This window comes from Sander lucioperca, chromosome 19 (assembly GCF_008315115.2).
Source record: "Sander lucioperca isolate FBNREF2018 chromosome 19, SLUC_FBN_1.2, whole genome shotgun sequence".
Classification (NCBI taxonomy): Eukaryota; Metazoa; Chordata; class Actinopteri; order Perciformes; family Percidae; genus Sander; species Sander lucioperca.
In genome coordinates, this window is record NC_050191.1 from 3457185 (window position 1) to 3470413 (window position 13229).

At 37.4% G+C, this 13229-nt stretch overlaps 1 protein-coding gene across 1 annotated transcript in view; it reads right to left on the reverse strand.

Moving 5' to 3' along the window:
* The window catches only part of LOC116067478 (G-protein coupled receptor family C group 6 member A), a 48338-nt gene that overhangs the window by 21365 nt on the left and 13744 nt on the right, over nucleotides 1-13229 (reverse strand). The window contains exons 2-5 of the mRNA XM_035995036.1: nucleotides 10687-10978; nucleotides 9430-10272; nucleotides 9034-9246; nucleotides 6828-6945 (exon numbers count right to left, since the gene is read on the reverse strand). Of these exons, the coding sequence (XP_035850929.1) occupies nucleotides 6828-6945; nucleotides 9034-9246; nucleotides 9430-10272; nucleotides 10687-10978 (1466 nt within the window). The remainder of the gene's footprint in view (nucleotides 1-6827; nucleotides 6946-9033; nucleotides 9247-9429; nucleotides 10273-10686; nucleotides 10979-13229) is intronic.

Consider the following 13229-nt stretch of genomic DNA (forward strand, 5'->3'; position numbering starts at 1 on the left):
AAAGTCCTTCAATTTCATCATTTCAGGACAGGGGAATGTTAGTCTAAATGTTGTATGACAATCTGGCTATTTCACATTAGCAACCCTAAAACTCAAGGTGTAAAGGCCTAACGACCATCATCTGATACTGGTAACCCTCCTCCACACGGATAAGGCCTTTCAATCTCATTTGTAAATGAAGTAGCATGTATGAAAAAGAAATGAGCACAAGGAGTAATATGACAAGTTTGATAGATAAGATTTAGTTAAGTTTCATAAGGTTTTTCTCGTTTGTAAATGTTTAGATAACGTTTTCTTTTTTCAGCTATCCTAAAAGATAATCTCAACCAAATAATGATAATAATTCTTGTAACCCTTGACAGCTTATAAATCCCTGGTTTGTATTGATATAATACTTTAGAAATGGGGAATCCATCATTCATGAAGTATGAACATTATAATATTAACACATTATAGATAAGCGTATTAAAGAACAAATGAAACATTAATGACTTTGATTAGGAATTACATACTAATGTGTAAGTATGTTGGACAGTTGAAAAAAGAAAACTTTATCTTGCAATGGTGTTTTACTTTTTTGCAATGGTGTTTGAAGTTTGTGCGCTAAAACAGGTTGTCCCCACTTGGACTCTATTAAATGACAGAAGTCCCCTGTTGACTAGTGTGCTGAGACACTAACACTCCTGCATGAGTCCATACTGTACATTAGTTCAGTAAAAGACAGTATCAAGTGTCAGGAGTAATATGACAAGTTTGATAGATAAGATTTAGTTAAGTTTCATAAGGTTTTTCTCATTTGTAAATGTTTAGATAACATTTTCTTTTTCCAACTATCCTACACTTAAAACCTATATTAACACACTCACTAACCGTAAGTACATGTATAAGTCATTATGTGTTTAAATGCATGCGTCAATGGAAATGGTCATCAGTAAGATCATTTCTTTTTTTGTTGTAATCAATCACCCAAGCTGATTTGAGATCAGAAAGGACTAGACCTTTTCAATGTAATTGTTTACACAAGCTACACTACTGTACGGAACAGAAGTAACATGTATGAAAAAGAAATAAGTACAATTCATAATACTGATAAAAAAAGATAATCTCAACCAAATAATGATAATAATTCTTGTAACCCTGGACAGCTTCTAAATCCCTGCTTTGTAATTGATATAATACTTTAGAAATGGGGAATCCATCATTCATGAAGTATGAACATTATAATATTAACATATTATAGATAAGCGTATTAAAGAACAAATGAAACATTAATAACTTTGATTGGGAATTACATACTAATGTGTAAGTATGTCGGACAGTTGAAAAAAGGGTTATGGTTAGGGTTAGTCCCCACTTGGACTCTATTAAATGAAAGAAGTCCCCTGTTGACTAGTGTGCTGAGACACTAACACTCCTGCATGAGTCCATACTGTACATTAGTTCAGTAAAAGACAGTATTAGTGTCAGGAGTAATATGACAAGTTTGATAGATAAGATTTAGTTAAGTTTCATAAGGTTTTTCTCATTTGTAAATGTTTAGATAACATTTTCTTTTTCCAACTATCCTACACTTAAAACCTATATTAACACACTCACTAACTTTAAGTACATGTCTAAGTCATTATATGTTTAAATGCATGCGTCAATGGAAATGGTCATCAGTAAGATCATTTCTTTTTTTAATCAATCACCCAAGCTGATTTGAGATCAGAAAGGACTAGACCTTTTCAATGTAATTGTTTACACAAGCTACACTACTGTATGGAACAGAAGTAACATGTATGAAAAAGAAATAAGCACAATTCATAATACTGATAAAAAAAGATAATCTCAACCAAATAATGATAATAATTCTTGTAACCCTTGACAGCTTCTAAATCAATGGTTTGCATTTTAATATAATACTTTAGAAATGGGGAATCCTTCATTCATGAAGTATGAACATTATAATATTAACATATTATAGATAAGCGTATTAAAGAACAAATGAAACATTAATAACTTTGATTAGGAATTACATACTAATGTGTAAGTATGTCGGACAGTTGAAAAAAGAAAACTTTATGTTGCAATGGTGTTTTAAGTTTGTGCTCTAAAACAGATTGTCCCCACTTGGCCTCTATTAAATGACAGAAGTCCCCTGTTGACTAGTGTGCTGAGACACTAACACTCCTGCATGAGTCCATACTGTACATTAGTTCAGTAAAAGACAGTATCAGTGTCAGGAGTAATATGACAAGTTTGATAGATAAGATTTAGTTAAGTTTCATAAGGTTTTTCTCATTTGTAAATGTTTAGATACATTTTCTTTTTCCAACTATCCTACACTTAAAACCTATATTAACACACTCACTAACCATAAGTACATGTCTAAGTCATTATGTGTTTAAATGCATGCGTCAATGGAAATGGTCATCAGTAAGATCATTTCTTTTTTTGTTGTAATCAATCACCCAAGCTGATTTGAGATCAGAAAGGACTAGACCTTTTCAATGTAATTGTTTACACAAGCTACACTACTGTACGGAACAGAAGTAACATGTATGAAAAAGAAATAAGCACAATTCATAATACTGATAAAAAAAGATAATCTCAACCAAATAATGATAATAATTCTTGTAACCCTTGACAGCTTCTAAATCCCTGGTTTGTAATTGATATAATACTTTAGAAATGGGGAATCCATCATTCATGAAGTATGAACATTATAATATTAACATAGTATAGATAAGCGTATTAAAGAACAAATGAAACATTAATAACTGATTGGGAATACATACTAATGTGTAAGCATGTCGGACAGTTGAAAAAAGGGTTATGGTTAGGGTTAGTCCCCACTTGGACTCTATTAAATGAAAGAAGTCCCCTGTTGACTAGTGTGCTGAGACACTAACACTCCTGCATGAGTCCATACTGTACATTAGTTCAGTAAAAGACAGTATCAGTGTCAGGAGTAATATGACAAGTTTGATAGATAAGATGCAGAGGAAGATCAATACTTTGCCAGAGAGTCGTGAGTTGAGACAATCCTCTATTTTTCGCAAGGATGAATGCTAAGAAAAGCACATATAAATTGTGTCATGGGGAAACAACACTTAACTTTTTTACCTGCAATATTAGTCACATAACGTTTATTTTTATTGGTGAACAGACAAGATGAAATGACATTTGTCTAATGATTCAGGATTGCAACACTGGAACTGAGAATTTGCATGAAGCGGAAGGCACACTGATATATTTCTCAATAACTAAAGAAAAAGTAAAAATGAACTTGAATTTTATGCTAATCTTTAAAATGTAACTTTAAAAGTATATTATATATAAAGGAACCTGATAAAATCAATGTTGTTGCTAGTAATTCAGTCCTTGATATAAGTGCATGCAGTCAAGGCACTTCTGATTTGCAGGTAAAACAATGTTTATTCTCTATTTAAGTGGCCTGATTATTTCTTAATATTTGTATAACAGAGAAATGTTTGAATAAAGTTGAATCATCAATCGTTGAAATAAACTAAGTAGTTGCTGTAAACAAACAATCATTGAAAGAATAGGTACAGACAGTTTCACTTCAGTGAATGGAGGTCCCCTTTTTAACATACAGACATCGCTTAACCCACAAGTCCCCTCTTGGCAATTTTTTAAAAAAACATAAAAAAGCCTATTTTCAGTAATATTATAAAAAAAGATCTTAAAAGTAAATGTCCTTTTCTATTTTTGTATTTTTTAAATGACCAGAAATAGAAGTCCACACTTGGTCGGTGTAGCCTGATAGTCCCCTGTTGGTAACATAGACGTGTATGTGTGTGTCTGTGTCTGTGTGTGTGTGTGTGTCTGTGTGTGTGTGTGTTTGTGTGTGTGTGTGTGTCTGTGTGTGTGTGTGTGTGTGTGTGTGTGTGTGTGTTTGTGTGTGTGTGTCTGTTTGTGTGTCTGTGTGGTTGTGTGTCTGTGTCTGAATAGACAGACAGAGGAAGGATAGACAGACAGAGAGAGAGAGAAAGAGAGAGAGAGAGGAATAGAAAGAGAGAGACAGAGACAGACAGAGAGAAACAAACAGACAGACAGACGGACAGAGTCAGACAGAAGTGGAACACTAAAGATATAGACTAATGTTCATATTACTGCCTGTAGTATTCAAGTCAACTGTCTGTGAAAGGGTTGTCATGGTAACGTATGAGCAGTGAAAACACCCTTTGAAGTCTGTGATGAGATCTCTTTGATCTTTAATCAGGTTAACGACCGTGTCACCTGCTGAAACTGTCAGCTGTGCCCCACTGGAGCTATTCAAAGACACAGAGCAAGCTCTCAAATAAAGCCTCAGACTGCTAAAACGATAAGGGCTATCAGTGAAATGATGTAATCGTGAGCACCACAAGACCTTTGTGAACGTATTCATGTAAAATTTATGTTGATAAACTTAAAAATGTGGGCATATCAGCGATTTAAAAAAGTGGTTCGCTCTGCGTTTCGCTGGGAAATGTGGAAGACGTTTAATATGGCAGTGGATGGAGGAAGATGTGGAACTCTTGTCATTTGGAAGCTCATCAAGCCAAAAGTATAAGGCATATCGCAAAAGTGAGCACAATGTCTGAAACTAGACAAAAATACCTACGTTTTGATGTATAAATTGTGTATGACAAGTAGATATTGTGGGCGTGAGAGCAATTTATAGAGAGGGGACAAAGATATTTTTCCTAAGCTGCTGCACTCTAACGATGACATCATCCACTCTGACAGACGCAATACACACTCACTAGAAACGCAGAAAAATCCTGAAATGATCACTAACAGCTTTTTCACAAAAACTGTAAAAGATATCAAACTGAAAAGATAGAGCCGGATAACTGAATATTTTGTGAACATTTTAAAGTTTGTTTGGCGTCTGTAGGTGAAAGTATGAAGGAGCTGAACATTTTGGGAGCGGAAGAAGATTTTAAGGATTTGAAGCATGCTCTCATTGACTTCAATGTTAAAAAAAAGTCATAAAAAGCTTAATATTTTAAAAAGTATAAATAGTAGAAAAAAAGTTGAAGAAGTCCCATCATTAGCTGAAAGAGCTGAACATTTTAAAAGTTGAATGGTTTTAATAGCTGAACGTATGCCGAAGTTACAGAGAGCCAAAAAACGTACGGAATAAGAATAATAAGATATAAGAAGAATAAATAAAGAACAGAATAACAATAGTTGGAATGCTGCTGAACAGCATTCCCACTAATAAATAAAATGGCCGACAGGAACAACAATAGTTGGAATGCTGTTGAACAGCATTCCCACTAATAAGAAAAATAAACAAAATGGCCGACAGGAACAACAATAGTTGGAATGCTGTTGAACAGCATTCCCACTAATAAAGAACAGAATAACAATAGTTGGAATGCTGCTGAACAGCATTCCCACTAATAAAGAACAGAATAACAATAGTTGGAATGCTGCTGAACAGCATTCCCACTAATAAAGAACAGAATAACAATAGTTGGAATGCTGCTGAACAGCATTCCCACTAATAAGAAAAATAAAGAACAGAATAACAATAGTTGGAATGCTGCTGAACAGCATTCCCACTAATAAGAAAAATAAATAAAATGGCCGACAGGAATAACAATAGTTGGAATGCTGTTGAACAGCATTCCCACTAATAAACAAAATGGCCGACAGGAACAACAATAGTTGGAATGCTGTTGAACAGCATTCCCACTAATAAATAAACAAAATGGCCGACAGGAACAACAATAGTTGGAATGCTGCTGAACAGCATTCCCACTAAATATTTAAGGTGACACAACCAGAACAAAATGCGCCTACAGGGCAATACGCAAACAGTAACGCTATGAGCTCAACACCATGAAGGCCATAAAGAAGCGCACAGACAACTTTTTAGGGTTACAGATCCATACAGATCCATTGTATGACAACAACCTTGATGGACGAGCATGGACACACTCGTCACCATCTAACGTACTATCAATCGATCCAACACCACATGACCAATGCATGGACCAGCACCACAAAGGCAGGATAATAAAATGTGCTTTCACTCACCAAGGCCAAGTGCACACATGAAGAGCATGGCGACACAGCGGTTTTTCCTCAGGGCAAACTTGACTTATTTTGTATGCTAACCACTCCACATTAAACCGCGGTTACTTTTACTAGCAATTTGAGTGATGACAATATTCAGTTGTTGGTGAGCACCAAGGCATATTAATTCCAGTTTCTCCTTCAAGTTAAGAGTTCAACTCAGTGCTTGAGTATGAAATCCACTTCATTAATTTTTTTAAAGTTAGCTAGCAACGATAAGACAATCTCCCCTATTCTTGCCGACAAGTGTTGGCGACCCGCCAGACGGATAGCCAATCAAGTCTGAAATATGAAAGGCCGCTGTTGTGGGGCTATGGGCTGTCAGCCCCACTAGGCATCATATTTGTGTAATCTACATTCAGAAAATGCCTTTCTACAGGGCCCAGAATGTTGTGCTACACCCCTGTCTACATTAAACACACTAACACTCTGAGCATGTGTAATAATAATTTCCCACGTACAATGCATATTGCATTGTGGGAGAGAGGCTAGCCCCACTCTCACGCATTCAGGCTACAGAGAGAACGCAGTCTGAAGCAACAAGGCAGGAACAGACTAATGAATATGAAATAAAATCCTAACACACATGATATGCAATTTAGGAAGACGTTATACTAGTATATATAGTTAATAAATTGTAGATGATAATAATCTTAAATTAATTAAAAAATAACATTTGTTTGCATTTCTTTCTGTTGACAACAGTTTGAAGTAAAACTTGAAAATAAAATCAGTATTTCAATCACGCTTACCCGGTTCATCTGAATAAGTCCCCTCCACACATGGGATGCAGCTGTAACAGCAGGATGTGTTGAAGATCTTTTTTACTGAGCCAGGGGCACAGCGCTGTGAGCATCTAGACTGAGGGATCTGAGAGAGCAAAAGAGAATGCAAGTAACCATTACTAATCAGTCTGTAGAGAGATTGTCTGTACATGTTTGGGATAGTCTTTGTTCCACTAAACTTGGTCTTTCTAAAAAGCTGAAAAAAACTGGGGTGTATGGTAATGGTCAAAGATATGAGTATCTACTACTGTAAAATAGAGACTATGTTATCATTTAACAGCTACAGCTTCCCTGTGTCCCATAGGCATTCTCACAAAACGTGAGATGTAGTTGTTAAAATTAATAAATACTTGTCGTTTTATCAAATGACAAATTCTTTGGTCCAGCCTAATATAAGGTCGGATTCCCATTTTGCTTCCAGTAACTGTACGTACACACCACCGCCGACTTGAGCTTCTAAAGATACCTAAAGGATGTTCCTGGTCACTAGGGGCATCATTTATAAAACTATGTGGCGGATTTGCGTAAAAAATGGCATACAGACGAAACATAGGAAGTCCATTCGCACAGAAATATTCTGATTTATAAACCCGCCGGATTCCCTTCATAAATCACAACTGACTCTTATTGTGTCTCGTTTCTTCATTTCACTTGTTTCTGTGCCTACGCCTGGGTTAGAGTGTCCGTAGAGAACCATACATTTTCTTTTCCAGTTGAGTTTGCTTCTTATAAATCCCAATTCTTGCATAGAGAGCGGCATACATCTTCTTTTGTGCGAATGCCACATTTATAAACAAGGCCCCAGATGATTTCTTAAAGGTTCAGAATACATCAAACAAAATAGGCCCTGCCATGTGTCATACCATCACATCTTAAGTCCAAACTGTATCCGAATGGCCACACTCCTAATACAGGGCTGGACTGGGGTAAAAAAATCAGCCCTGGACTTTTGAGAACTAGACCAGCCCACCACACTCAGCCGGACACTAACAGTCTTTGCACTCCCCTTCAACACATGTACATACATCAGGGTTCAACATTAGCACTATTCATCAGCCAAATGCTGGTAAAATATGTAATTGGCTGGTAAATTTGCTTGACTCACAAGCCCAAAATAAGTAAAATTTTAACATTCACTAGTATTTGGCTGGTGGACAAAAAGTTAATTTTGAACCCTGCATACCAGCCCCTAATACTGTCACTTAGCTGAGTGGTAAGATAAGTATGATAATGTACTCACTCAAAAAGTAAAAAAGGCTGCCAAAATAATCGTTTGACATGCTTAAATCTCAAGTTTTTAACTAGCTACCGGCACTTTGCGGAGTTATTTCGCTGCCGGTGGGGGCGGGACTTAAATGTGCTGTCTCTCTACGCTAGGATGGAAGTGGGCCATAGTAGGATGTGATTGGCCAATGTTCAGATGAGGACAAACCAGTGGGCCAATCATGGGATCTCTCTCCTCTCTGCAGGCTGGTCAGTCAAAGACCAAGGATATGAATGGCCAGCGTTCACATGATAGACACACAAATGGGCCAATCATGTGATCTCTCTTCTCTCTATGGGCCGATCAAAAAATAAATTTCGACCAGAGTGCGGCCCATTCAGCCCACACAAATAGACCGGCTCACCGGTAAATCTCATATCATAACCAGGCTACATCCTGCTGCCTCCCTGATCTCTCTTCAATAACTCTCTCCTTTGCACGTGTTTTTGTAGTCCCAAGGCAATTAATCATACAAATGGGTCTAACATTGCCAACTTCTGCAGTCTCCTCTTAAAGGCATTAAGGTGTTTGCACTCAGTTGTTCACATTTAAACGTGACGGAAGTAGCACCAGAGAATATAAAATCAACTTCCGAGGGATGTTCAAGTTTTGGTTTCCCACCTCCACAACAATGTGAGAAATTGCTGCGTAAAGTGGGCTTAACTGTAGGATTGTCTGTTTCAGAAAGTTATGGTGATTCCAACATCTGGAAGGTGTTTTTTAGAGTTGGTTAATGATCTGACGAGCAGTTTGAAGTTTGATGCCCTAAAAGCCTTTGGTGACCACATGACCTTTTCTCTTGACCGTGGTACTGTATTGCCTAATAAGGACACATAGACACAGACTACACTGACTGTTGCAGAAATCATATCAATATGAGTTAATGCTGTGAGTATGATGTTGTCTTACCGTGGTATTGGCTGTTGAAAGCCAGATGATGTCTGTCTTCACTTCAACGTTTCCATAAGTTACATTGTACTTCCCAATCCTTTGAAATTTTCTATATTCCCCATCCGTTTTCCACATGATCAGCTCATAAAGATTTCCAAAATCACCATTTGGATCAAAAAAGAAAGTCTGGTTGTCATACTCGAATTTAACTTTCTTCAGTTCTTCAAGAAGCTGCAAAGCAAAGGGTGGTATGCCAAATTAAATCGTCATTTTACAGAGATTAGTCACTGTAACTGTTATTAATATGAATTCTAAGGGATATAAACACACAATACGTCATAATTCTTAAATTATAAGGAAGCTACACTTTCAAATTTCAATATGTTCTCATCTGAAGATTATATACATTCTCACCTTCCATGGTGGGAAGTTTATTTCTCCTAAGCATAATGAACTGTTGCACTTCAGTAGCTTTTTGAGGGCATTTGCTACAGCCTGCACAGCTACTTTGTGAAGGAAGGCTTGACTTGTATCCAGAGCATTTACAAGATAGTCATCATTTTGCTCTTGGGGATCCGTGAAATTGCATGCATTGCCAGATTGAATTTTCCTGAGATCAGGTATGGAACAATAGGATGGAGGTGTTTTGGAGTCACATTCTGAGGTGCAGTTGAATCTCAGGTTCTTGTATTCTTCAATGAAGTAGTTGTATCCTCCTGGGGTTGCTGTCAGATTCTTGAGATATTTTTCAAATGAATCACTCTTGCCTGAAAGAAACGTGAAGCCCAAGATGTCCCCAACCTTGTTGATGCTATCCATTCGGGCAATGGAAATGCTCCTGGACCAGGCATCACTGGCAATCCAAATCCTTGATGTGTTGGTCCTGATCATTTCCTTAAAAAGGCCCTGCACCAGATCTAATTTAAGGATTAGCAGTACCACCTGGGCATTAGAGGAGCGGATCTGCGCGGCGACTTGCTCAATACGTTGCATGGTCTGTAAATTATCAAGGTAATAAGGCAAAACCTCCTGGTAGGCCAAGCACACATTATTTGCCTCAGCATCCGTGAGGAAACTCTGGAAAGCTGCTTTCCCGTATTCATCATCCCCATACACAACCCCGACCCAGTTCCAGTCATAGTGCTTCATCATTTTGGCCACTGCTTTGGTCTGATGCTTGTCACTCGGAACAGTGCGTATGAAAGATGGGAAGCGTAACTTATCACTCAGTTTGGCTGCAGATGATGTGCTGCTCAGCTGATGAGATAAAATCATACAAAAATACTTTTTAATGCACAAAAAATAAACGTAAATATAAAGTGAAAGCTTGTAAGTAAATTACACTTGTTAGTGCACCCAAAAGTCACCTCAAATCCCAAGGTATCCAGCCAGCACACTGTTTTGAATTTAAACTACAAAAGTTAGTAGTACATCTTTAAATCTTAATAGGATTAGTAATATTTCAATATTTGGTAAGTACTAGAGTACTATAGTAAGTACTATAAGTATTTGACTGCTACAAATATTACAAACTTATAATTTAAGTATGCTTGTTTGAGGTTTTACCAGGAATTATGCAAATCATACCAATGCAGTCTCAAGATGTTTCAGGATGTGCTAAACCTATCTTAGCACAAAGTATTTTCTGATCAGACAGTATTTGTGACTTACTAGAGGGACCATGTACACATTTAGCAGGCTAGCCAAAGCGATGGACACATCAGAGTTTGAAGCTCCTAAAATAATCTTGACTTTGGGCCTGAAGTCAGTGTAGTTGCACTTCACATTTAAAGTCTTGTTGTCTTCGAGCATGTGCTCCACATTCCCCAACGCCTTGCTTGCAAAGGAGCACGTGTCACACATCAGATATCCAAGACGCACTCCTGGGAGGAAGCCAGCTGCATTTATCTCATCAATTTCGTGGATTATAGCCAAGGATCTCATAAACGACACCAGATCAAAACTGAAAGTGGAGAGTGTTGAAAAACAATAAATAATCTTTGCTAGAGGAACTGTGGCAAAAAGGCAAACATTTTACAGTTTTGGTACACATGTAAATCTTTACAGACATTTTGGATAAAGGTGTTTCACTTCATAGAGGAAGTCTTAAACATACACACGTGCTGACACACACGCATGTGCTGACACACGCGCACACACACACACACACACACACACACACACACACACTGGGGAGGGATACAAGTAGGCCTAGGTCATTTTCATTTGATTTACATTTGTCACACATTGGAAACACGGAAGGGTAACGGTATTTGAGTAACACAACCTTACAATATTGACACTGGTGAATCACTTTAAAATTGAACTATGAATACTGGAAAGTGCAGTTCCCCACATTTTATCAGGAAACACGGCAATGATTTACCTTTTCCCAGTTGACAGACACAGATTATTTGGAGAAGTAATTCACAAATTTGGTGATAAGCTTCCTACTCTCCGATGAAAGAGAGAACAAATCCAAAAGAGTGTATCTCTCACATAAGGACTCAAAGTGGGGGATGTCTTCCCTTACAAAATGCCTACGTTGCATATAACCGGAAAAAAATGACAGTGAGGTAGATTGTACTTTAAAGTCTATGTAATCAAAAATGCCTTTTTAACTCTTTTAGATAACATCTCTGGTCATATTGTGCACCTATTTAACAATATATTATATTAATATTATATATAAAATTATATATATTATATGTTATATAAATATACAAAGTTTCCCATTCAGCTTTCATCGTCCTCCTGATCTAACAGCAACAGCAGGTATGGGGAAATATGTGTGGAGCCATTGCCAACAGTCCTCAATAGCTCCCAGATTATAGAGAGGCGAAGTTCCTCCCCTTCCGGTGGACCCCATGGAACCTTATTTCAGAAAAAATATGTATGGTAGTGAACATAGAGCAGTGAACTTTTTTTTTATCCCATTTGAATTGAGCAATGAATTATCTTGCTTGATTCTCGGCTTGCTCGCTAGCTAGCTAGCTTAGCTATGTTCGGTATCGGTATCTTACCTGATATGTTTTATCCAGTGTCTATATTCATCAACTGGGAAGCAAAAGAACAAACAAGATCTGTTGCTTGTTTGAGTAACGTTACATCCCAGTACGAAACACACAGGCATCGTAGCTTTAGCAAGATCTCACCCATGCGACTTTGTGAAAATGTTAGAAAGACTCCTCACTTCAGTATGATACTTCAACAGTTTTATGACAAACTGAGACTTTCTTGACTTGCAAATTATATTTTAAATTTAGTTAAATCAGGTATAATTCATGGCTCAATTCAAACAGGATCAAAATATGATTGCGCTCGCATTCACTACAGTACATATTTTTTCCAAAATAAGGTCCCATGGTGGTCCACCGGAAGGGGAGGGACTTGGCCCAGGAAAAACATCACAGCATAGAAGCTAAGGACGCTCCAACTTCCGTTTCATTGGGACTTTAAGCTTGATTGATTAAAACAGTGGTTCTCAACCTGGTGGTAGGGACCCCAAAGGGGATTGCAAGAAAATGTCTGGGGGTCTCCAGATAGTTGGGGAGAAAAGAAAAAAACATATTCTAGACTGGGGAATGGTTTTTACATTACAGTGTGAGTTTGGTATATTCCATGTGGTATATTCAGAGCTTCATTTGTAAATCAGGAGGCCCTGGAACACGGAAAGTGGTCTGATGGCGGGGTCAGGGGGGGGGAGAAAAAGTCACAAACGCATCACAGCAAGTCCTCAGAGCCTGAAGCACATTGGACAAGACTAGGTGCTAAAACTAAAACTAAACTGTCATTAAAGCAAAGCATTATTTGTTTACATGTATTAATCAGAGCATTCACAAAAAAATCCCTCAAAACTCTGCAGGGGGAGGCATGTAGAAACTAGGGGTGGGAATCTCTTGGCACCTCACGATTCGACTCCAATTCAGAGGCCAACGATTCGATTGTAAACCGATTATTGATACATCTCGATGCAACAATTTTTTTAGGTACATTTCCATGCATGATTTTTAAAACTATACATATAAATCTGAGTTTGCTACTCAGAGTTTGCCTAATCACTTCCTAGACCAAGCAGCTAAACAAAGGTTAGATTTTGACATATACAGTATTTGTCACACATAAGTTTTAATGAAATGTTTTGTCTACTGAGGTTTTTATTTTGTAGTCAAGCCTTAAACATGCTTGTGAAAGTCACCTTCTCTCACAGCAAT